Source organism: Bicyclus anynana, chromosome 8 (assembly GCF_947172395.1).
Source record: "Bicyclus anynana chromosome 8, ilBicAnyn1.1, whole genome shotgun sequence".
In the NCBI taxonomy this organism is placed as follows: Eukaryota; Metazoa; Arthropoda; class Insecta; order Lepidoptera; family Nymphalidae; genus Bicyclus; species Bicyclus anynana.
The window spans coordinates 13,560,098-13,587,961 of NC_069090.1; the positions used below are offsets into that span (position 1 = coordinate 13,560,098).

At 37.7% G+C, this 27,864-nt stretch overlaps 1 protein-coding gene across 3 annotated transcripts; it reads left to right on the forward strand.

Annotated features, from left to right (window-relative positions):
* Positions 1 to 27,834, forward strand: LOC128198300 (chymotrypsin-like protease CTRL-1). Of its 3 annotated transcripts, none has more exons than XM_052882804.1 (9): positions 1 to 301; positions 19,430 to 19,595; positions 21,564 to 21,779; positions 22,417 to 22,624; positions 23,454 to 23,671; positions 24,534 to 24,698; positions 25,246 to 25,361; positions 26,134 to 26,278; positions 27,601 to 27,834. In XM_052882804.1, the coding sequence occupies exons 1-9, from the start codon at positions 101 to 103 to the stop codon at positions 27,810 to 27,812; spliced, it is 1,647 nt and encodes a 548-aa protein (XP_052738764.1). In that variant the 5' UTR covers positions 1 to 100; the 3' UTR covers positions 27,813 to 27,834. The 3 variants fall into 3 exon arrangements, with proteins under 3 accessions (XP_052738764.1, XP_052738765.1, XP_052738766.1); XM_052882805.1 differs by having other exon boundaries at positions 22,525 to 22,624; XM_052882806.1 differs by lacking the exon at positions 1 to 301 and adding an exon at positions 5,810 to 5,857.
* The last annotated feature ends 30 nt before the right edge of the window (positions 27,835 to 27,864 follow it).

Genomic DNA, 27,864 nt, shown 5'->3' on the forward strand with positions numbered 1-27,864 from the left:
CATTAGTACAACTCTGATCGGAGACTAAGATACACGTGTTAGTGTTGATCGGTTACGTGATAATAAAATGCGACGTATTTTACGGAAATAAATAATAAAAATGTATCGCGCGTTCTTTAGTTTTGTATCTATTGGATTTTTGAGTGTGTGCGGCCAGTACTTTCAATCGCCGTGCCCGGATTATTTTGACTACAGAAGTGATGGCAACGGTGTGTTTGGGGCGATTAAATTGCAGCCTTTTGGTCCCGTGTCGACTTTGCTTGTCAAAGCTAACTTCACTATAGCTGCTAGATTACCATCCGTAAGTATCAGGGTTCCCAACTTAGGGGTTTTCCCAGATTTAGGGGGCAAATATGAAATGGGATTTTTTAGGGGTACTTTCAGGGTTTTTTTTGATATTTTTAAAATGATGATAATTTTAATATTTTTTTCTTGACCTAGCGACTTATAACGATGTATAATAAGTTATTCTACAACTACTTTGAGGAAACTGGCGGCAAATTTCATTGAATAAAAAAATTGTTAAATTTATTCATTTTCAACATGTAGGTATGATTTCAAAAAATCTGAATCTTCAGATGAAGACGTAATATTTTGTCTGTATTAAATATAGACTTGAAACATATTACAGCATTTTATTTCTAAATTATTATGAATTTATATTTTTAGGGGGACAACTACATTAAGGTGATTTTAGGGGTTTTTGACACAAACTTTAGGGATAAATATTTTGGAGAGTTGGTAACACTGGTAAGTATTTTTATATATTTATGTTGAATGTTGAATGTGCAAGTGGAAGGACATAAGAGGAGAGGAAGGCCAAAGAAGAGATGGTTCGATTGTGTGAAAGAGGACATGTGTGTAAAAGGAGTGGATGATGAATTTACGAGTAATAGAGACGAATGGAAAAAATTTACATATTTTTCCGATCTCACTTTAGTGGGATAAGGGTAAGGAGATGATGATAAAGTATTTTTATATATCTATTTATAAATATTTTATTGCACAAAAAAAAACAAAAGTTGGTATATGTACTCGTATGTGCAAAGGCGGTCTTATTGCTTTTAGCGACTTCTACCAGACAACGTTTAAATAAAGTTACCTACTCGTAAATATATATTTACTTTGTTTCAAATCATATATATTTATGCTTTTAACTATAGATATTATATAGTTTCGAAAGACGGTTTAGTTTTGGCTGGGTATTTGTTGTAGGTATTACCACCAGGCAGACCATGAATTTCTGATTTATTATATAATTTACAGACAAGCAATGTGATACAGAAGGCAAGGCAAAGCTAAAACATGTTTTTAAATTATTTGTCGGCCTCCGTGGCGCAGCGGTATGTGCGGTGGATTTAACAAAAAGGGAGGTCCTGGGTTCGATCCCCGGCTGTGCAGATTGAGATTTTCTTAATTGGTCCAGGTCTTGCTGGTGGGAGGCTTTGGCCGTGGCTAGTTACCACCCTACCGGCAAAGACGTACCGCCACTGCGATTTAGCGTTCCGGTACGATGTCGTGTAGAAACCGAAAACAGTGTGGCATTTCATCCTCCTCCTAACAAGTTAGCCCGCTTCCATCTTAGACTGCATCATCACATCATCAGGTGAGATTGTAGTCAAGGGCTAACTTGTAAAAAATAAAAAAAAATATATAATATATCGTGTATCTATGCGACTGGATAATAACGGTTTTCTTTTTTAAATTTCACACGTCTCCTGAATCATCACCAACAATGTGTTTAGTTTACACACAAAAACGCGTTTGTGGCGTCACCTTAATGTTTCTACTACGTACATACAAAGCTAAACAGTGTTCCTGAAATAGAATAACTAATGCTATAGAATTTTCCAACTGTGCAAAGAGTTAAGTAGGTAGGTACCTACTTAATGTTAACAAATATGGTATCTATAGGTAGTTTATAGCAAAAACTTAATTATGTCTTCTAAAAAAAATGATATACCTACCTAGATACCTAATAGAACTTATAACAGATGACGATGATGATTTCTTCTTAATGATATGGATTGGTTGTAAATATCCGGAACCGTCTATGCGAGTAATCGCTTAGAGGCCAGAGGGTGGAACGACTAGAGGGCAGGGGATGCATAGTGTATATTTAGATACTTTACCTCATAAGTAATAAGAGCTGTGATAGCCCAGTGGATATGACCTCTGCCTCCGATTCCGGAGGGTGTGGGTTCGAATCCGGTCCGGGGCATGCACCTCCAACTTTTCAGTTGTGTGCATTTTAAGAAATTAAATATCACGTGTCTCAATCGGTGAAGGAAAACATCGTGAGGAAACCTGCATGCCAGAGAATTATCTTAACTCTCTGCGTGTGTGAAGTCTGCCAATCCGCATTGGGCCAGCGTGGTGGCCTAACCCCTTTCATTCTGAGAGGAGACTCGAGCTCAGCAGTGAGCCGAATATGGGTTGATGACGACCTCATAAGTGTTACAAAAAACCGGACTAGTGCGAGTCGGACTCGCCCGTGAATGAGGGTTCCGTACAAATCATTCTTCGTTATTAATGGAAAACTATATACACCTGGTTAAGCTTGTGCCGATGAAGCCCTTTTAATATGACATTAGCTCCATTAAAATTTGGACAGCCATACAGTTCCACCATAGAGGCATGTTTTTTGTGATTCGTGTGACAAATGTAAAGTTTTCAGATTTTTCCCTATACTTGTAAATAGGTGACATTATTTGCCTTTCATAGTTAGGTTCGCGGGAAGTAAGTACGTACCTTCCTTGTGAATTTTAATTTCCTTGAGAGTTTTGAAAAAAAATTATAAAAACCTGTATATCACCACATACCTACAGGTGTTTGTGTATATTTTTTCACGTTAACTTGGAAGTTTAAATTTTTCACAGCTTCAAGGGACCGTAAACTCAAGTAGGTATATCTTTTAATTTCAATTGGATACCTTTTCGCCCCCAAGATAAAGATATAGGGCTATCTTCACCAAGTTAAAGAGTCCTGACAGACAGACAGACGGACAACAAAGTGATGCTACAACGTATACGATCCGGTAACGTTTTTCATTTGAGCTACGGAACCCTAAAAAATAAGGAAAATCTATCCATTTAGGTCAAGTAATAGTGCAAGGAACAGTACCTCCCCCTGGCCGTTTTCCTTTACGAGTGTACCGGAAATGTTCAGTTTTCCTAGTTATTTTGTACGTTGGTTTTTTAAATTCCTTTATAAGTATGTACATTAATTGTTGGCAATACCCAGTTCAAGAATTAAACGGTAACACGTGTTTCATATAATTTATCATCAACTTATATAACTTGCAGCGTACACGTGATTAGTTTATAATTACTGTATAATTTATATAAGTACTTTATCAGATTGCGTGTCGCAATAATAACCGAAGTCGCTTAATGGGGATGATGACTAGGTATGAATATATTGATTTTTATGATACATTCGGGTAAATAAGGTCAATGTTAACTCAGTGATACATAAAAAGCAAACATTGTCTGTATAATTGCAAAATAAATAAGATTATGAAATTTCAAAATCTATTAAAAATCTTTTAACGTAATTAGATGAAAAATCATACAGTTTTAGTTTCCTTACATTAAATGTGACAACTTTCAATAAATGAACTATAAACATACACGCACTAATAACAAAGATATTAGTTATTTTGTTTGAACGCCCATACAAATCTAAGGATCATTATGTACCTACGACGTCATAAGTTCGTACCGCGGTATCGATCCGCGGCAGCGCCGCAAATCTGACCCTATAAATCCCTGTAGCTCCGAAAGTAATGTTCGCAGATACCCTGTTCCTTTTACAAAATGGGAATGATGACTAGGTTTAAATATACTGATTTTTATGATACGTTCGGGTAAATAGGGTCAATGTTAACTAATTTATATATAAAAAGCAAAGATTGTCTGGATATTTGCAAAATAAATGAGATTACAAAATTTCAAAACCTATTAAAAATCTTTTATCGTAATTAGATGAAAATTCATACAGTTTTAGCTTCCTTACATTAAATGTAACATTGTTTAATAAATGAACTATAAACATAAACGCACAAATAACAAAGATATTAGTAATTTTGTTTGAACGCCCATACAAATCTAAGCCGCAAATCGCGCCGCAAATCTGACCCTTTAAATCCCTGTAGCTCCAAAAGTAATGTTCGCAGATACCCTGTTCCTTTTACAAAATTGCTTTACTATTAACATACTCTTAATTTATATACAACTAGCGGACGCCCGCGACTTCGTCCGCGTAAAATTCGATGTCAACTTTACTACTACCCCTACCCTACCCCAACCCTATCCCTACTCTACCCAACCCCTACCTCTGCCCTACCCCTACACTACCCCTACCCATACCCCTACCCTACCCCTACCCAACCCCAAATCTACTCCTACCCTACCCCTACCTTACCTACACCCTACCCCCATCCTATCCCTATTCCACCCGTACCCCTATCTCACACCTATTCTACCCCTACCCTACCACTTCCCTATACTACCCCTACCTCTACCCTACCCCTACCCTACCTCTACCCCTACCCTACCCCGGCCCTACCCCTACACTACCCCAACACTACCCTACGCTTCCCTACCCATACCCTACCCTACTCTATAAATTCTCTATCTTACTCCTACCCTTAGCAAAATCGGTCCAGCCCTTCGAGAGTGGTGCGATGACCACGGGAAATAGAGACTTCTATACTAATAATATAAAGAGATAAAGTTTATGTGGTTGTAGGAGGTAATCTCTGGATCTACTGGACCGATTTGGAAAATTGTTTTACCAATAGAAAGCTACGTTATTTGCGAGTGTCATAGGCTATGTTTGATCCCCATATTCACACGGGAACGGGAACTACGTAAATGAAAGCGCGGGGCGTCATATAGCGGAATTTCTGCGTCTTTTAAAAATTTTGTATTATGTCCGGAACTATTTAAGTAATTAACATACTGTAAAGGGCAAATCTTATCTCCATAATATCCTTGTGATTATTAAATAACTAGCGGACGCCCGCGACTTTGTCCGCGTGGAATTCAGTTTTTCCCAAATCCCGCGGGAACCATGGATTTTTCCGGGATGAAAAGTAGCCTATGTGTTAATCCAAAGCAAAACTTATTTTCATTCCAAATTTCAGCCGAATCGCTTTAGTAGCTGCAGCGTAAAAGAGGAACAAACACACTTACACACTTTCACACTTACACACTTATACACAAACTCTTGCCTTTATAATATTAGCGTGATGTGAAGTGTGACTAGTGGACGCCGCGTGGTTCCCGTTGGAACACGGGGATAAAACATATCTTCCTCTCCTTCCTTGATAAATGGGCTATAGTAGTTTTCTGGGATTAGCGCGTTCTACCAAACAAACTCTTCAGGTTTATAATATTAATATAGATGTGCTCAGTACTTGTGATTATAAATTATATCCTCAGTTTCCAATCCAACTGAAAATACCCTTTTGATATCTTATCGATCAAGTTTATCAATTATATTGACCGAGCACCGGGTTAATATATAAAATGATACAGTCGGTACTTGCGATATAAAACAGACTACATACCTACATCATTATGTAAATATGTCGCTCGTCTAACTAAATGATTAAATATTTTTATTTTAATACATATTAAGCGCACCCTTAAAACTACTAAGTCTTATGCACGCCATTGACGATAAATTATTCTCACGTTTCTGCAGCACCCACGACTATGACTGATCGTGTATTGGTCACTGCGTGCATCACAGCTCGCCTTATGAAACGTCTTCGTTGCCGTTTGCGCTGCAGAAACGTGTGAATAATTGGCCGTTAATGGCTAACTTTATATTACTGGCTGTATCCAAGGTAAAAAAATGCTTAAAAGCTCATCACCATTTACTTAGGTTTCTTTTCCAATAAAATTGTACAAAATAGGAAAGTATAAAAATTTATTATTTTAAATTATATTATACTTAAAGTATTTAATTAAAATATATTACTTATTAAATATAACTTAGCAAGTAATATTATTTGTAAAATTTGTAACCTGCATAATTACGTCACGTCTCTCGTCACGCGAGTTCAACTCGTATTTATCCGGTTTTTTAATTATGACCAATATTACCATTTCCTTCCAAGTTTCGCTAGTCGGGAAAGACGGTATTAGGAGTGGGTACGACAATAGACCAACGGGGCGGGACAATCGAACCACCACCCGTCGGTGATGAGTCCGACCGCTCTTACCGTCGAGCTATTTTGAGGTTATGTTATCATCTCATTATCAATCGACTTTTAAAAAAAAGAGGAGGATCTCAATTCGACGCCTATGGTATTATAATTGGTACCTTTCGGTCGTAGTTAGTTATTTTGAATCAAAACTAATTTTATAAAGCTAAAGAGACTGTCTGTTTGTTTGTTTGCTTAGATAGTCCTTTTATCGAGGAAGGCTATAGGGTATATATTATCTCCGTATTCCAACGGTAACCAGGCGGGTGAAACCGCGCGGCATCAGCTAGTATAAAATATATCTGGAGATAAATTATTACGTGATTATTAAATAAATACTGTCTTAGATAAATGCGTTTGTTGCCTACATTGTAATTATTTGTTCGGAATGAATTGACTATGTTACTCCTTTAGGTAGGTATAGCGACATTCTCGGAGGTGATCACAACGAGATAGGCACAGTAATAGGTAAATAAATGCCCTAAAATATGTTTGTAGGTCTTTGAAATTCTAAAGCAAAATGAAAATAATTACAATTCAATTTATTTATAACCTGCTATGATATATGACCTGCTTAGTTTTTTTAGAAATATTTAGTTATTTTATAGTAAAATAAATGTAATTGTAAAATTAAATTATGATATTATTTTAGTTAGATAGGTACCTTATTATCTTAAATAGGTAACTAGGTACATACTTATGTACATTTGATATTTTGTTTACAAGGTTTGATTTATTATTATTTAACAATTAACATAGGCAATGCTTAATCGTAATTAAGGTAATGTTCATGTCATATATACGTTTGAGTTATGGCAATGTTATGGCAAAAATTCTTGACACTAAAAGAGCACCAAGGTACTTGCGCCTGTTTCCATCAGAAAGTGCACAATCATCTACCATCAAGTGGGATGGCGACTGAGTACTGTTAAATATACCTTTAAAAATATTAATTTACCGTTAATTTGGTACGCGGGCCCATTTGCGGGCATCTGATGAGATGCCAATATAAAAGGCGTACCTGTAGATCGATATCATTCAATTGTTGATTGGTACATTCGCCAAAAGTATTACGGTCAAAAGTTATCGCGGTAACCTACATATTTTTGCCTGTCAGCATGTTACAGTTTCAGAATTATCTGATCATTTATTTATAATTTTTTTTTATTTAATGACATGTACCCTAACTGCGATCTCTTGTTAAGTGAGTGCGACTGTGTAGGCCCTCATTCGCATGAGATTTTTTTTAACGGACGTTAAAAAAGCGTTCAAATACAACAAATGCATTCCAAAGTATATGTTCACACGACAGCGTTTTTAAATCCCCGATATCTAACGTTACCGGGACGTGGGGTTCACGATCTCGGGGGCGTCCGGACTAATTCACTCAGATCACGGTTACACCCTCCCGAATGGCCCTCTAAGCCGAGGTCCGAGTCTCATAGGAGACGCCCTTAGAGAGCCATTCCGTCCTCTATCTTTATTTCAGCCTTCGGGTCTCAAAAAGCGATGCTTCTGCGCTCCCCCAAACCCCTCGGTGACGCCACAGTGGTCCCACATGGAGCCATCGGCACTTACTCAACACGAAAAAAAAACGTTTTTAAAACACGGCGCTTTTTTTCGAACAGTGTTACCAATCTTGGGCGTTGGAAATAGATCATGAATTAAACTAACAACGTTAATAAAAGCCCCAGCACTGGGTTTTAACGTGTCGCTTTTTCAACTCTCGTGCGAATGAGGACTGAGAGTCTAGTCCATGGCAGCGGGCTTGGTTCTTGGAAAAATTACAAGTTAATTTTATTCAAACCTCTGACACCTTTGCCGTTAGTGTGGTGCTTGCTCGCACCAACATGGCACCCACCTTGCCGTTAGTCTCAAACCGACTACGCTCCAACAGTAGCTTTCTTCCCGCGGTGTAAATTATAATTGCGTAAGGTAGTCGTATAATAGTCGGCCAATTTACAATTGTATGTCTGCGGCTCTAGAGTTTTTTTTGTTTAAGAATATTTGCCATATACTCGTGGCGGCCTCCGTGGCACAGTGGTATGCGCGGTGGATTTACAAAACAGAGGTCCTGGGTTCGATTCCCGGCTGGGCAGATTGAGATTTTCTTAATTTGTCCAGGTCTGGCTGGTGGGAGGCTTCGGCTGTGGCTAGTTAGTTTGACGTACCGTCAAGCGATTTAGCGTTCCGGTACGATGCCGTGTAGAAACCGAAAGAGGTGTGGATTTTCATCCCCCTCCTAACAAGTTAGCCCGCTTCCATCTTAGATTGCATCATCACTTACCATCAAGTGAGATTGTACTCAAGGGCTAACTTGTAAAGAATAAAAAAAAAATACATACACTCGTACGTACTAGTATACAGTAATAAGTGTCTCATAATATACGACTGGCATGTAGATTGAAGCTATCTAGTGAGTAAAATATAATACATTTATGTCTTTATATTTAATACTCGTAAGGTGATTCCCCGCAGGCTATTCGCGCCGAGAACCCATAAATTATCCTTAAGGGAACAACTTCTCAACTATTTGTAGACAAAGGACAGGTATTGCAAGTAATGGATCAAGTCTGTGGAATGAAGTTCAATAACCTATGATTAATACCAATAAGGGCTTTGTACTGGTGAAGGATATAAATAATTTATTATAAGTATTGACCTTCCTCCCTCCTTCTTCCTTCTTCAAGAAGCCACCACACAGGACCTCCTTCTTCAAGAAGCCACCACACAGGAAATGGACCTGGATGAGCCCCGATGGTTCCACGAAAAACGAGATCGACTTCATCTTGTCTACCAGACGGCAAATATTCAACGATGTTTCTGTGATCCATAGGGTGAAAACCGGTAGCGATCACCGAATGGTTAGAGGCACGTTGAATATCAACATTCAGCTGGAACGGTATCGACTGGTGAAGTCTACGCTCCGACCTACTCGTGCCCATATTCAAAACCCCGAGTCCTTTCAACTAGAACTGCAGAACCGCTTTGATTGCCTAGCAAATTGCGAAACTGTGGACGATCTGAACAACAGGTTCGTGGAAACTGTCCATTCCGTTGGGTCTAAGTTCTATAAGACCCACCGTGCGAAAAGAACCAAAAAGTTCTCGGACCAAACACTTAAACTCATGGAAGAGAGGCAAGAAATGAGATTACAGTCTTCAGCAGATGCGTCAAAATACCGACAAATCAGTAGACAGATCTCTAAGTCGCAAACCAGCGACTTGCGAAATTTCAATACCGAGCGTATTAAAAATGCGATTGAAAATAATCGAGGCTCGAAAGTTTTCGCCAGAGATCTGTCTATTGGACAGAGGCAGCTGACGCGTTTGAAGACCGAACACGGTAATCTAATTTCTTCCAAGCCCGAGTTATTAAGTGAGGTCGAGAAGTTCTATGGACAGCTATACACGACTACTCAGCAGCCTGTTGCCAATTTGGCTAAAGACCCCAGAGCCAAGTTGACCCGACACTATACCGAAGATATCCCGGACGTCAGCCTATACGAGATTAGTGTGGCTCTCAAACACCTGAAGAACAATAAGGCGCCAGGTGAGGACGGAATCACAGCAGAACTCCTGAAAGCGGGTGGAAAACCGATACTTAAAGTCCTTCAGCGATTGTTCAATTCCGTCATTCACGAGGGCACGACGCCTGAGGCGTGGCATAGGAGCGTGGTGGTTCTGTTCTTCAAAAAAGGTGACAACACCTTGCTGAAGAATTACAGACCCATCTCGCTGCTAAGCCATGTTTACAAATTGTTCTCGAGAGTCATTACGAATCGTCTCGCTAATAGGTTTGACGACTTCCAGCCTGGTACTAAAGCCTTCCGAAAAGGCTTTAGTACCATAGACCACATCCATACGCTGCGGCAGGTTATACAGAAGACTCACGAGTATAACCAGCCACTATGCTTAGCGTTTGTGGACTATGAGAAAGCCTTCGATTCGGTGGAAACCTGGGCTGTGCTAAGGTCATTGCAGAGATGCCGAATTGATTACAGGTATATCCAAGCGTTGAAGTGCTTGTACGAAAACGCCACTATGTCAGTCCGTATTCAGGATCAGACTACGAGGCCAATCCAGTTGCAGCGAGGAGTGCGTCAGGGAGATGTGATCTCTCCGAAGCTATTTACCGCCGCACTGGAAGACGTCTTTAAGCTTCTGGACTGGAGCGGACTTGGCATCAACATCAATGGCGAGTACATCACTCAACTGCGGTTCGCGGATGATGTAGTCATCATGGCACAGACTCTGGATGACCTTAGTACCATGCTCAATGACCTCAGCAGCGTTTCTCAACAGGTGGGCCTGAAAATGAACATGGGCAAAACAAAAATAATGTGTAATGCTCATGTATCGCTCCACCCAGTTATAGTTGAGAACGCTGCACTCGAAATTGTAGACGAATACATATACCTAGGACATATGATCCAGTTAGGTAGGTCCAATTTCGAGAAAGAGGTGAACCGTCGAATCCAACTCGGCTGGGCTGCATTCGGGAAGCTTCGCGACATCTTTTCGTCCGAAATTCCTCAGTGCCTGAAGACAAAAGTCTTCGAACAGTGCGTGTTGCCAGTGATGACCTATGGTTCCGAGACTTGGTCGCTAACTATGGGCCTCATAAGAAGGCTTAGAGTCACACAGAGGGCGATGGAACGAGCTATGTTAGGAGTATCTCTGCGTGATCGAATCAGAAATGAGGAGATCCGCAGAAGAACCAAAGTCACCGACATAGCTCAACGAGTTGCGAAGCTGAAGTGGCAATGGGCGGGGCACATAGTTCGAAGAGCCGATGGACGTTGGGGTCCCAAAGTGCTGGAATGGCGACCCCGCACTAGTAAGCGCAGTGTTGGCCGACCCCCCACCAGGTGGACTGACGACATCAAGCGAGTCGCAGGGATTCGCTGGATGCAGGCGGCTCAGTATCGTGATGTTTGGAAGTCCCTACAAAAGGCCTATGTCCTGCAGTGGACGTCCATCGGCTGATATGATGATGATGATGATGAAGTATTGACATTTTCGTTAATTTTTTTTATCACTCACCTCGCATTTACACTTTACTGTTACTAAAAATAATTTTTAGTTTTAATAAAAGTACTTGACGACCTCTTTTGCTGATGTTGGAAATTGCTCTCTAAATGGTTAGTTCACCGGCTCAGGTGAACTTAGTAGGTAGGTATTTTGTATTTCTAAATCCCCTCAATTTGTACACAGAACAGTGTGTATATATATATATATAGCTGTACTTCTACAAGATTTTAACTTGCTTACTAACATTTTAGGCCCGTATTTAACGTTACTTAACTCAAGAGCACGTATACCTAGATTTGAGTGCAGTGTTGAGTTTCTCACCATATAAATCTAATTTTTTTTTAATTTCATCATCATATCAGCCACTGCAGGGTATAGGTATCGCACTAGCTTATAAGCTTCGTAGGTATTCTATCACGTGTACGAGCTTTGCACGCGTTGAAGTCTTTCATATGTTATGACTACATTCTTCTGAAAGTTTTCCTGGAACTGACTTGTAGACTAACAAAAATAAATAATATTTAACTAAAAAAAACAACCTAAACCTGTCATAAAAAAAAAATCTTACCAAGGTCTAAGTGTGTGTCTAAGTGACCAGAAATTCTTACCCTATAACGCTTTTAACTTTTAATATCGGTGTGAGGTTTTCTTTTAACGATTAATTCAAAATCAGTGCCATCCATACTCACTATTTTCAGTATACCTGTGTACGCCTAAGACTCTGTTGATAAACTTTTTTGGTTCATAATAAACAAAATATGTATTTCCTGCAGTCGAATCTATTACAATTTAGTTTTAGCGAACAACTAACACTCCTAGATTTGAATTTGCTCGCTGCATCTAAAATAAGCGTTTCTTTTTGCAAAATTATCATTTAACCTTAAGAGACGTGACGCTATGTCGTCGAGTTTACCACAATGTTAATGTATTGACTTAACATTTCGACTTTCTCTTCAAGTGAATGAAACTGGGTAAAACCCGTGCGCATTTTGCGCGAAACTTATTAGCGCTTCGAACACGTTCCAATGGATTATTGGGCTCTACGAGGCATGTAAATATAAGCCAAGTAACTTTGCCTCGTAGGTTTCTGCTTTCAACCAACTTCAAAAAAAGGAGGACGTTCTCACTTCAACGCGAATGTTCTTTTCTTTTTTAATGTTTATTACCTCATAACTAAGATAATTATTAACCAATTTTGAAAATTCTTTTTTGTCTGAGTCCCATTTAATTTTCATGAGAATTGATTTAGTAATTTTGGATTAAAATCAAAATAACTGAAATATGCCATTAAAGTCGGTTCCATTTTTATGTAAAAGAGATTAATGTTTATTACCCATTAGAGACTATAGTAATCTATACTAATATTATAAAGCTGAAGAGTTTGTTTGTTTGATTGAACGCGCTAATCTCAGCTAATCTCAGAGCTACTGGTCCGATTTGAAAAATTCTTTCAGTATTAGATAGTCCATTTATCGAGAAAGGCTATATATTATACCTGTATTCCTACTAGAACGAGAACCACGCGGGTACAATTAAAATCTTTCAAAAATTGTAGATATTTCGCTTTCGCTTAAATTTTAGATATTTAGATGTTATTTGCTACTTTGCACCGAAAGAAAATGCGATATTTTCTATACATTTAAAATACAATAAAATAATTGTAAATTTATGGTCACGGTTTTTATTTTTACAAGAGTAAGTTTTATTAATATTATTTTTCCTAATCGGCTAATAGCCTTTTAAACTAATAAGTCTTAACGTTTTAATAACGACTTTAATGTATGTGACAATAAGGAAAAAGTTGATGAACTCAAAAAAAACCATTTCGTCATTCATCAGTAAGTATTACTCACAGTTTAAAGGGAAATCCCGTAGAGTTAATCATTGCTTAAACTCTGAATTGTGATGGTTAAGATGGATAGTACGAGTAGCTATAACTTCATAGTTAACTAACATAGGCCAAGCGATTTCATCCGCGTAATTCCCGTTCCTGTGAGAATAAGGTGTTAAACTACGACGCCTACGACGTTTTTTGAAAAAAAAAAATACTTTGTAGTGAAAAAAAAAATATTTCATTAGTTAATACTACAAAAATATAATTATCAAGTATAAAATCCACGCTTTGGTAATCTTTCAACGCATGGTACGACTAAATTGCACGGACGGTAAGGATTTTTGTATTTTGAAGAAAAATTATTATGTTACATCATCATTCATCATCAACCCATATTCGGCCCACGATATATGAATTAGAGGGGTTAGGCCAATAGTCCACCACGTTGGCCCAATGCGGATTGGGCCAGCCATGTATGTTGTGATACCTATGTATAATTAATTACCTTAGTTTACCGTAAAAACACAGTGTTTATAACACAGTAATTATACATTCATAAACATTAACACAACAATTTACAACATTAACACAGTAATTACATATTCATTATAATATTAATAATAAGTTTTCAAACGTTAAAATCATGAATGAAATAGCTATCAATTTTAGCTAAATATACGACAAATACGCCAAACTAACAAAATACAATCTTATATTATGTCGGGGATTAAAAAAAATATCTCCATTTCATGGGAGATACTCAGTAAATATACCCAAAACCTTGCTTATTATGTTTTGTCGGTTTGCTCCGACTCACTTTTTCTGAGCTGAAAAGTATACTTTATCTAACAACTAGGTAAGCTATTTAATACATATTTGTAGGTATCTTCCATATATTTGAAAACTTGTAAAAACTCCCGTGCAGCTTATGGTCGCCAATGACGGTCAATTATGCTCACGTTTCTGAAAAGTAAACGGCAGTACTTACGCGGCATACTATACAAGTCATGTACGCAGTGACCAACACACTATCAATTATAGTCGTGGGTGTTACAGAAACGTGAGAATAATTGACCGTTTGTGGCTAGCATTACATATTTAATTCCAAGTACAATCTGACCAAACTACCTACATCTGTAGACATTTTACATATATAACAGAATTTTAAATGAGGGACTTCACGTTATCTGAATGACAATCTAGGTGCGGTCAAAATTTATAGTTGTAGTACGTATGAATCCATACCATAACAGGTAGGTAAGTAGGCATAGAGTAGGTATATTCTGTGTTCTAAACGTAAGTAATTTGTCATACTTTAGTTTGATCAGAATTTAATTTTGAGAGGAAACCTGCATACTTACCTGAGAATTTAGTTAATTCTCTACGTGTGTGAAGTCTGCCAATCCGCATTGTGCCAGCGTGGAGGACTATTAGTTTAACCCCTCTCATTCCGAGAAGAGACTCGTGCTCAACAGTGAGCCGAACATGGGTGGTCAATGATTATGATGAAAGAGTTCCGGGTGTCAGCTTGGCGGGAAATTTTTGTTTTTTATTTTATTTTATTATACAATAAATGTTACATACAGAAGAATCCGCTTAAGAAGATCACGCTTAAAACGATTTTTCGCATAATACGTCAGTCCCTACAACTTGAGACATGTTTTCATACATTTCCTAACACTTAATACGATTCGTCACCCCGTTTAATACGCCTACATGTCACACGCGTGTAACCAAATGCGACAAATAAATTACAACAGATAGATCAGGGCAATCTTAAAGAATTGAAAGACCCTGTCAGTAAACAACCCATGATATGATGCTATTCTAAACTGGAAATTGTGAAGACGCACTTCAAAAGTAAAATTAAGTGAAAATTTCGTAATTGCTAATGCATCAAAATCTTTTTGTCATACCAGAATAAATGATTAGGTACTTTAAGTAGCATAATTAGGTAGTCTTTACACCAAATACACTAATTTTCATAATTATGCATGTGTACATTAGTCATTATATTTTTCACTATCCCCCACCCATATCCCGTAGACGTATAATACGCGTTTTTAGTTGGGAGTCCCTGCGAAATCGTATTAAACGGGTACTACTGAATTAATTAATCCTTAAAGCAATACAAATTATAGCAACGTGGAATACCTACTGTACAAAAGCAAAATTTAGAAGTTGGACAGCCAGGCTGATCCTTTGTATAAAAAATGAGTCAGCCCTTCTGTCACCAGTGGAGACAATTATAAAATGTATTCTCAAACTGATTTCATGTCCAGAGTTCGTCTAAATCATTGTGTCACGAAGAACGTAAATATAGAAATAATATTTTAATTGATCTAAACGATACTAAGAACAAATTACATCAATATGATAATGATATATATAATAGCCGTGAGTAAGAGGTAAATATTTGCCTGTTGGTTTATTTAATAGGTACAAAAAATACATAGTTATTACAAACATCCTTCCATCAGTATTCAAGGCATCGTAATGTTGTGGTACAAGCACGCTTTTAAGGCTCACCTATACCTACGCCGTAAGTTATATTTTCCTCTAAGGGACTGGCCCCTTCCGTAATAAAACTTGTTCGCATAGCACTGCTATGTCACTAAATAGGAATGGTTATTTTAAGACGTATTAGTAGATATTTTATAGCTCTTTAGAAAAATCTTGCTAACCCAACACCGAATTTTAGTTATGATTTTTAATGGCTACGATCGCAAACGCTTCGTAAAACTATAAAAATGTAGGTATAGGAATGACATTTGCTATCGACAGTTCACGTGATCAAAGATCAGTCATTCCCATAATTTTTTCTAGTTTGCGATAATAGAAAGAGATTCGACGTGCTACTTGGCTACAGGGGTGGTATAACTTTATTTACTTTATTGCGGGTGTGGGTCCCAATTACTTGAATGAAGTGAAGAGTGCGTGATAGAAAGGAAAAAAAAAAAAAAACATACATACAGCCGAACGTAGAACCTCCTCCTTTTTGGAAGTCGGTTAAAAAGGAGGGACAAGTTTGTAGAGATCTTGAGCATTTTTCAAGGTAGGTATACCTATTCGTACCTAGGTATATATATACCTGAGACGTGATAACCCAGTGAAAATGATCTTTGCCTTCGATTCGTAGGGTGGTTGGTTAGGTTCGAATCATGTCCGGGGCATGCACCTCCAATTTTTCCTCCTTATTTTAAGACGTTAAATATCACGTGTCACAAACGGTGAAAGAAAAACATCGTGAGGAAACCTGCATACTTACCTCAGAATATTCTTAATTCTCTACGTGTGTGAAGTCTGCCCATCCGCATTGACTAGCGCGGTCGACTAAGGCCTAACCCCTCTCATTCTGAGAGGAGACTCGAGCTCAGTAGTGAGCCGAATATGGGTTGTTAATGATGATGATAATGACCCCTATTCAGTATAAAACCGACTGAAATGCGACATTCTGATCGACCGAAAAATCACATTAATATTATAAAGGCGAAAGTTTGTGTGTGTGTATGTTTATTACTTCATTACGCCGCACTTGTTAAACCGATCAGGCTGATGATTTGGAATGGAAATAGATTTTACCCTAGATTAACATAACTTTTTATTTATTTAAAAAAAAAACCATGGAAATTGTGAAAACCAGAATTTTACGCGAACGGAATCGCAGGCGTCCTCTAGTATGCAATTATTTTGACCGTGTTGAATGCGTCACCATTTATTTCTGACTAGCAGACGCCCCGCGGTTTCAACCGCGGAATTCCCGTTCCCATGTGAATATGGGGATACAAAATATTTTATGACACTCACTAATAACGTGACTTTTTATTAGTAAAAGAATTTCCAAAATCAACTAACTAAGACTACCTTCTTCAATCTCACAATACCACCTATCGCTTTATCGCGTGCTGATTTACCTACCTAAGTAAGTTGTTTAGTATATTAAACTTGTACTTGTTGGTAATTGCTGACATACCTCTATAAGTATAAGAAATGTTTTGAACCGGTTTAATATAATGAGGGCCGGCGTACATCTGACGACGTGATAGAGCGGATTTTGTCACTGTTAAACCACAGTAGATATAATAAGGTTAAACTCAATTACATTGATACTGTTGGAATATGGGCGAGAATATAACAGCTATAAGCCTTTCTTAATGAGTACTGTTTACCAACAAAGAAATTAAAAATGAAGGTAGAAAACGCATATCATTTCATAACTTATTTATTTTAAATCATGTATTGTTTGTTTATAAAATGTTATTAAAAATATATTAACCATATCTAATTGTTCTAAGCTTATTAATCAAATTTATTTTAATTAATTTATGAACAAGCTACATAAAATTATTATTAGTTGTGAAATGGCTAGTGGTTTATACCCTCATTTTTAATTTGTTTGTCGGTAAACAGTACTCATTAAGAAAGACTGTTGTATAGCTGTTATATTCTCGCCCATATTCCAACAGTATCAATGTAAAAAAGGCTATAGTATATGAGTATGTTTTTACGGGAATTGTTTGAGTTTGACTGTCACAAAATGGTGTGCGTCGGCCCTAAGCGGTTGTACATATGTTTTCTGTGGTATTAGCACAATATGTGATTCATTGGCAGGGGCGTAGCTATCGCCGTATCAGCCGTATCAATGATACAGGGCTCTCGGACTGCAGGGGCCCCTTACGTGTAAAAACTAAAATTAGTAAAATGTAATCCTCAATCTCCTTTGGTTTGCAGAACGGTCTGCTGTAAGACCAGTCAGGGGCAAGTTTGGACAGTTGACATTTTAAGATTGCTTCACTTCCGATAGATTATATTATACCGAAAAATAACACGTTAAATTGTAATTAGTATTTTCAGTTCACAATATGACGGTAGATTATAATATCACGAGTGAGATTATAAACTAACGTATTTTTTAGTTTAACGGTAACATATATACCTACATAAAGATATCTTAACTTATGCATTAGTAGGGTTGCCAGGTCGCCGAAGTTAATAGCCGGACAGTCCAATCAGTTTTTCCAGACATTTGGGTAAAAAGCCTACATAATTAAGGATTTTGTGTAAGTACATCAGTAGATAAGACAATTTTTTTTTATGTAATATCAAGCATACATGATGATTATTACCGTAAATTCTGTCCCAACACACACTCGGCATTCGCTCGTTTGCTAAATGTAAAGCCTAACAAAAGTCGGAGAAGCCGGACACCGTTTATTTTGGCTGGACACGGAATAGAAAAACCTAACTATGTCCGGCTTTATCCGGACACCTGGCAACATTATGCATTAGCATGTTATCATTAATAAGATACTAAGTCATTACATAGACACGTCAATTAAATAACTGCTAAGAATATAAGCACCTACCCAAATGACGTTCAGGTTGAATCAACACAATATGAGGATTAATTTTAGGTGAGAGGTATAAGACCGTTATTGCAAATTGTCTGGATGTGCCAGTGCCCTTAATGATTTGCAAAAAAGCTTGCAAAAACACAGTGTTCGTAGGGCCCAAAATCCCGTTATGCATTGAAATTTACTTCCGAAATGGCGATTATTATAAAAATTACACTTATGCTCAAAGTCAGAAGTCATTATGATTTCTGACCATCAGTGGTATTCATAGGTTACATTTGTATACTATTCTATTGTATATTCCCACAAGCTTTGCTCATTTATTTATTTATTTAAACAGGACACCAGCAAGTTACAATAAAATCTTATAGTAAAATATAAATAAATATATAAGTTACGGCAATTATTGCAGACCCACTTATTGGTTGTCACAGCATACACTAAGGATAAGGATAAGGCCTAATTCGCACTACTCCAAGTAATCCAGCCGAGTACAAACGATTTTTGGGCGGTAAAACCAAAAAGGAACCATTTGAAAGGCAACGCTAGAAATATAGGTATAGTAGGTACTCTCATAAAAGAGATAAATGGCCTAAATAGCCCAGTTCTAGTCATATAGGATAATTGTCTGATAAAAGTCCGTCTGTCCGAAAGTTGTATGCGATTTGCGCATAATATCTGGCGTAGCATCCAATCTGTATAGTAACAAAGTCGCGAAACTCTATTTTCCCACTTTCCTTTCAACTGTTTAAGAGATTAGCCCGGACAAACAGACAGACAAAAATTTTAAAAAGTTTGATTGTGTGATAATGTCGTGTAATACACTTGACATACATACAATAAATTACATATAATACACTTGAGAAAACATGGTTATTTTGAAATCACAAACAGACACTTACTTTTTTGATGTATTGAAATGATTATTTATAAGACTTTTTAAAAATAAATTAAGAATTAACCTTAATTCTCTAATAATTTGCTTTTACAGACATATGCAGGCAGCATCGTGCCAGTGGGCTCGGAGCTGCATCTCCTGCAGGAGTTCAACCGGGGAGCGCCGCTGCAGTACCGGGTCAACTTCCCCGTGGTCAGCCCCGTGCCGAAGTTGACGGCGCTCATAGTCAACGACAACGTCGTGTGCTACGGACCTGGAGGTACCGATATAATCATCATCATCACAATATCAGCCGAAGGACATCGGCATAACCGGTACGACAAAGACGTACCGCCAACCGATTTAGCGTTTCGGTACGACGTCGTGTAGAAACCGATAGGGGTGTGGATTTTCATCCTCCACCTGACAAGTTAGCCCGCTTCCATCTTAGATTGCATCATCACTTACCATCAGGTGAGATTGTAATCAAGGGCTAACTTGTAAAGAATAAAAAAAAACCTTCTTCTCTATAATAATTTATTTCTCTTTACGAACACAGAAGAATCTTTTTTTCAATCAATATTTGTATTTATTTGTAAAATAAACCAAAACTTATTATAGTTACTTCATGCTTTTACTTAATCATTACCAACCCATATTCAGCTCACTGCTGAGCTCGAGGCTCCTCTCAGAATGAGAGGGGTTAGGCCAATAGTCCACCACGCTGGCCCAATGCGGATTGGCAGACTTCACACACGCAGACAATTGAGAAAATTCTCTGGTATGCAGGTTTCCTCACGATGTTTTCCTTCACAGTTTGAGACACGTGATATTTAATTTCTTAAAATGCACATATCTGAAAAGTTGGAGGTGCATGCCCCGGACCAGATTCGAACCCACGCCCAACGGTGAATCGGAGGCAAAGCTCCTATCCACTCGGCTATCACGGCCACGCTTTTACTTAAAAGTATTAAATTGGCGCTCAGTCTGAGAGTAGTAAGTACTACTCGTACCAAATAGTATATACTTAGTATATAATTCACCGTGATAGCCCAGTGGATATGACCTCTGCCTCTGATTCCGGAGGGTGTGGGTTCGAATCCGGTCCGGGGCATGCACCTCCAACTTTTCAGTTGTGTGCATTTTAAGAAATTAAATATCACGTGTCTCTCAATCGGTGAAGGAAAACATCGTGAGGATACCTGCATACCAGAGAATTATCTTAATTCTCTGCGTATGTGAAGTCTATCAATCCGTATTGGGCCAGCGTGGTGGACTATTGGTCTCGTTCTGAGAGGAGACTCGAGCTCAGCAGTGAGCCGAATATGGGTTGATGACGACGATATAATTCACGTAACAAGTACATAACTACCTACGCCAAACGCAAAAAAAAACATAATCGGAATGAATCTTCTTGCCGTTTCTTGTTCGCGGTAGAACAAAAACACATGAATAGCTAAATTATTAACATTATTTGTTTGAAATATGAAATATGGAGTCGTAAATCAGCAATTATACTAGCGTGTCACGTGACATGAGCGTATCGTGTGAAACGTAGACTTGCAAAAAATATTTTTTATAGTCGATAATATTACCAGTTAAAGAATTATGGAGTAGTTTACAGAGTAGTAAATTATGTTGTTTGTTTACTGCCATATTAAATTAAGTCGGCATTAAAGGTCAAGGGTGTTACATGTTACGAATTCGTGCTGACCAGATTCACCGGACTTCAGGAATACTATATTTATGCTTTTAAATAACAAGAAACATATACTAATCGTTTTCATTGATTATAGTAAGGCGTTTGATACATTACGGCATGACATACTTCTGGAAAAGCTAGACGACTGTGGCATAAGGGAACCCTTAAAGAACTGGTGTCAACACTATCTTAAAAACCGATTGAACACAGTAAAACTGGATAGTGAATATAGTGACAGAAAGTGTTGTTCGGAAGGCACAGCTCAAGGATCAATGTTAGGATCTATAACACTTATATGTAAAAGATATCACTAATTTAATTTACCAATTTGCAGACGATAACTGTCTTAAATTAGCAAAAATTTTCTCTTTCCAACAAAAAAAAATATCAAAATCGGGTCACTCAGTAAAAAGTTATACGTGTTCGTAAATAAAAAAAAAATATACACGTCGAATTGATAATATTCTCTCCGTTTTTTCGTCGGTTGAAAAATAAATAGTTCGTCACATCAAATATACTCACATAATTATTTTCTTTTATTAACAGATCCATTGACTCCTGGGCAGTATGTTTCGACGATAAGTCTTCGGCACATGCTTTTCTTTAAATCTGGTACAAATGGATTGTATCCCGTACATAACCGACCTCAAACCCAACGACCGGAAGTCGTATACGGACATCAAACGCCATCAACTTCACACATAAACCCGACCAATTTCATCAGTTATGTTGACAATACCAACGATAATACTAGAAAACCTGGTAAGTAAATTATGGGTTTTTTCAATCGGACTTTCCTTGTAACTTGTCTGGTGGTCTGGAATTTTTGAAAAAGTATTATTAATATCTACCTAATGTACTTTTTTATATACTTCCTAATACCTCAAGATTCAGCTTTTAGTAGTTAGTTACACGCTTTATCTAAATCGTCACGTATAATTGTTATTTTAATCAAGTAATTATCTAATGGTACCTATTACTCATTTTGCTTCTGTTGTTCTTTTTTCTCTTTGTATTGTCCGTTCATTGTCTTAAATATATAATATTATACCACTATTGAAACGTTATAATATGTTAAAATTTATATAATCTTTGCTATTTGGATATACCTAAGAGCCAGTACCTAAATATATATTGTATTAATGTAATGTAAATTACATTAATTTATTTTAAAACACGGCTAATACTCATATATCACATTGTGCTTTATACGAATGTGTGTTTAATATTATTAATTATTAATAACACTCTACGTAAGTAAATTTGGTTTTATTGGCAGTTTGGCTTTCGTTAAAAATATTTCACTTATCACAGTTTCATCATCTGCTACTTTTTCATGCTTTTCTAAATTCAAAATTTCGAATGAGGATGATGAACTAATTGGATCGTTTATTTTTAGATGGCCAAACATATTACGTGGTAGATAACGGTCGCCCGGTGTACCAATCACCAGACATATATCCGGAGTCGTTCCCGGACTACTTTAATCAGCCTAACTTTATTGTAGATACTCCCGAAAGGCAAACTACAAGAGTAACAACAGTTAGAACTACCACAACTAGATCTACTACTCAAAGACCTCGAACTACATTACCTCCAGAACCTGTGTAAGTACCAAAATCATTGAAATAGGACAACCAAGTGAGTGTTGTCTAGCTACCTAGCTATCGTTTAAAATATGTATTTAACAGTAGATGTTTTGCGTCAGTATGTACATACTAGTAAATAACTTAAAAAATGTACTATAAAAGATTACATAGAAATTGCATGTTGTACGATTAAAGGTCAGTCAGCCTTTACTGGTTGCCGGTTGGATCTGGTTTATAAAGTTGGAAATAAACAAACAGATGAACATAAAGGTTTACCTATCGACCATTTGATAGCGTGACTTTTAAGTGACCTTATGCAACAACAAATAGAGAGATGAGAACTACTCTTTGGAAACAATGCATCTATCTGTTTGGTAAGTGAGGAAGCAAACGTGCCATTGTTTTGTCTTCATTGGTTTCTAAATCTAGCAAGCTATAATCGTTTTTATTATCACACATGATATTCATGATCCATAGTCAAAAATCACTTACGGTATTACTATACCCATAGTCAATCATTTACCTTACCTTGTCAGCCGATAGACGTCCACTGCTGAACATAAGCCTCTTACATGGACCTCCAAGCACAACGCAAGACACACAAGCTTTCCGGTGCGGGGTCGCCATTTCAGCACTTTGGGACCTCAACGTCTATCGGCTCTTCGAACTATGTGGCCTGCCAATTGCCACTTCAGCTTCGCGACTCGCTGAGCTATGTCAGTGACTTTGTTTCGTCTCGTCTCGTTTCGTCGAAACTCCAAGCACCGGACAACAATAGTTTTACTGTTACGATCCAAACTTGAGGTATCTAAAAATATTCCTCACTATCCAATATTATATTTTTCAGACCACAACCGGATCCTCTAAACGTAGGATCCTCATCAGCTGAATGTGGTATAAATATGAGAAATGATCCGACTGCTCCACTAGTCCCACTAATTGTCAAAGGAGAAAACTTCGAGCGCGGAGAATGGCCATGGCTGGTAGCCATCTTCAAACGTAGATTCAGTTCGTTGAGCTACATCTGCGCTGGGACTCTTGTGTCAGATAAACATGTGATTACAGGTCAGTTCTCTCAGTAGATACTACAAAACACTGTACATAATAATACCTAACCTAATATTGTGTAATTGAAAGAAAAACGTTAACCCACCTACTTTAAAATTGTACCACACATCATAATCCCTTAGCCTTAATTGCAGCCCGCTTGGGCAAGTACAGTTACTTCTCTAGATGGGGAAATATAGATAAGGAGAAAAGAGCTCTTTATGACAAACTTCGTTCGGGGCATGCCCCTTTGTTTTTCTACGTTGCCAAGCAGAATGGATGTATTCCGATGAAGGTTAAGGTTGCTGGTGTAAATATTTACAGGCACACAAGACTTACGCTTCATGCCTGAAGAACGGAGATCTCCAAATATCCATACAACATACAACATGTTACCAAGGCCATCTGCTTGTTCCGTTAACTATTAGACAACGTTGAAAATCCTTCTATAGAAGGTGATGTAGAATTAGCTATGCGTATTTTACTACAGAGTTATATTAGCCCTAAGTGACACATGATTTTCAACCCATATTCGTCTCGCTGCTGAGCTCGAGTCTCGTCTCAGAATGAGAGGGCCAAATAATCCATCGCGCTGGCCCATTGCGGAATGGCAGACTTCATACACGCAGAGAATTGAGATAATTCTTAGGTACGCAGGTTTCCTCACGATGTTTTTCCGTCACCGTTTGAGACACGTGATATTTAATTTTTTTAAATGCACATAAGTAAAAAGTTGGAGGTGCACGCCCCGGACCTGATTCTACACCCTCCGGAGTCGGAGGCCGAGGTCCGAGTACCTCTGGGCTATCAACACTCATGCACCTTCTTATTGACTTTTACTTTTAACAAAGTCTTATTTATTGTTACTTTCAAATTACAGCTGCACATTGTATGCAACGTGAGAGCACGTACACGGCCATAAATAACCTGGTAGTGAGAGCCGGGGTGTACAATCTCGAGGACTGGAATGATGACGACATCACTGTGACCAGAAGTTTGGCAGCGGCGGCTATACACGACGCGTACAACGCATCTACACTTGCGAGTAAGGTGTTTAACCCTTCAAGTCCTTTGGCGCTTGACCTTTTTAGTCTGTGTAATGTGCATGTCTCATTTCCTCGACACGGCCCTCGGGCGGGCTGGCGGAAACGTATACATTTATTGACCCCCGGCATTTGGCAGATTAAAGTGAACTACCCCTATCCCGATCCCAATGCCAAGTGTAGAATTAGACCGCCGAAAAACATCCTGAAGACGACATAGCTACTGACAACGTATGCTAGGCGACCAATTTTCGACGTCATCATCCGGACGTGGGTTTCATCCATGGTCACAGGGTGTCAGAGGACAAACACCCTTCCTCCACGAACGGCCACCTAAGCCGAGGGTTGAATCTCAATGAAAACTCCTTTATAGAGTCTTTCCAATCTTCTGTTCTTCTGTTTTTTAACAGACTTCAAAAAAAGAGGTTGATTTAAGTTGGCACGTGCTAGTAGATTTGTAAAAAAAATCTGTGTAAAATAGAATCATCAGGAATAAAAAATAGGATGTATGCCACTACATTAATATTAAAAGATGCAATAATTTCATAGATGACATCCTCGTGCTAACTCTGGCTAAGAGTGTGCCGATCAGTGCTCACATCAGACCAGCGTGTCTGTGGAGCGGGAACACCAACCTTAAGATGGTCGTTGGAAAATTGGGAGTGGTAAGTTGGTTTTCTTTTTCATAAAATCTATAAGTTGATAGAAATTATAACATTTTTTATTAAAAGAGTTTTTACCATTATATTAATATACCCATTTCCCTCCAACTAAAAAATACTGTGTTGGAAGTCGGTACGACAATAACGGCGCGGGCGGGGATCGAACCCCACCTCTCGGTGGTTAGTTCGGTCTCTTGAACTATTGAGGCTTTCTTTAATGAGAACATAAATAACGTCATGTAATTGATTAATGATATTGAGCGAGAGTCGGGACCGACGGCTTAATCTGTACTACAATCTGTTCTCAACTTCAGATTGCTATTGACAATGTCTTGCAGGAAAAGGTCATTATATTAAGGTAGAAATACTTACAAATGAAACGTTACTCCATCTTTTACTAAACTACAAGTTTTTGGTCGTTTTTTATGCCATTCATCTACACAAACCGGCATTTTTAGGAAGCTCCTTACACGATGAAAACAATTACAATAATGAAACATCGATTCTATAAGCAACACTTTTTATAAACGCCTTAGATCATTGATTTTTGATCGTTGCCAGAGGGGTAACGGTTAGCGAGGCAGGTCCTGTTATTAATGGTCGAAGGAATACGGGGATAAAATATAACATTACTTGGTGAAGATTTAAACACTAATGGTGAGAGAATTTTTAAAATCTGTCGAGTATATTTTCTCATAATGTAATCAAACAAACAAACGTAAATTCAAGTCTTACCTCTTTATATTATTAGCTTAGATTAGATTTTTTTTTTTAGGTAGCAGGATGGGGCGCCAACGAAATGGGTTCCGGTGGCAAAGGGGAGCCGCGCATGGTAGAGATGCCCATAGTCAGCCTTGAGACATGCAGGTCCAGCAGAGAAGAGTTCCACAGACTCACGTCCTCAAAGACGCTATGTGCAGGTGGGTACCTACATACCTACTGCATTTATTTCTACTAGCGGACGCACGCGACTCCGTTTGTGTGTATTCGTTTTTTAAAATCCCATTTATCACTGTACCAGAATTCATCTAAATTAGTGTAGTAGGTAATTTAAGAGTGTGCAATATGTAATTTGGTGGTTACAAATGGTTCTGGATCTCAGATTCTGGAAAAGTTAGGAGCCTGATATTTGGGTAAATAATATTTCAAAGTGTTAGCTTCGTTATGACTATACAAAATACACAATTTGTAAAACTTTTCTCGATAGTTTATTTTTTTGAAAAATACGTGATTGCTCACATTTTGCTTTCAATCTCAGTAAAAGCAAACTTATTTTCTTAAATTTTTGTTTTGTATAGAAAATTAGGTATATATCTTGAACATGGCCATTTTGTTTTTCGTTATGTTTTTTAATTTACTAGCAAATAGGGAAAAATGGCTTTGGCGCTCACGTTATAAAATTTGCGTCGCGCGTTAATTGCTCCGTGCTTTTCACTCACGTGAAAGTCATAATTCGGCGTCTCGTTTGCGCTTCAAAGTTTACCCATATCGTACCCACGCGCTGCGCGCTCTTAACCGTGAAAAGGTAAGGTTCCAGGTTTTCAGTGTACGAGGGTACATCCCTAATCCGTAAAAAAATTATAAATGCGAACGTCTGTCTGTCTGTTACCTTTTCAAGACTTTAATGATTTTTTGTAATTCCAAATCCTATCCCATTGTACCATATCAGCGTTTTTTTTATAGTTTTTTAATAAAAAATAATAGGGTGAGGAGTTTTATAAATTTCTTATTTTAACTTGTTTTAATGTATTTTACAATAATAAATATTTCTTTCTTTATTACCTAATATTCTTGTAAAAAAAAAAATAAACAAAAAAAATTAACCGACTTCAAAATCACAAAAAAAAACTACAAAGCGAAAAATAACATCGTATTTGTGCCTTCAAAGCAAACAGAGGGTAAGGCACATACGATGTTATTTTTCGTAATTATGAAGTCGGTTAAACTTTTTTGGTAAAAATTTTTATTTTTAAAAACTAAGTTTTATTTTTTGCGCCACAGTTCGTTATTTTCATTATAACACAAAATTACTGAATCGATTTTCATGAAAATTAAATGGGACTAATCTGGATTATATGGAAGTATCTCTTTCAAACAAAAATAGAATTTTGAAAATTGGTTGTGTAATGACGAAGTTCTGAGGTATCAAACATTAAAAAAACACGCGTCGAATTGAAACACCTCCTCCTTTTTTTGAAGTCGATTAAAAAATCTCAAATCTAAATATTTTAAATATTTTCAGGAGACCACAGTGGAGCTGGACCCTGTTTGGGTGACTCCGGTGGTGGTCTTTACATTCAAGACAAAGGGCGTTGGAGGATCCGCGGCGTGGTGTCCTTGTCACTCAGGGCTGAAGGCGACGCCATCTGCAATCTGGACGACTACATAGTGTTCACTGATACAGCACAATATTTGCCATGGATAAATACTGTTATGAATAATTATATTCGTTAATTATAGAGATTATTTAAGACAACGGTAGTTTGTATTTATACCTCTTAAAAAA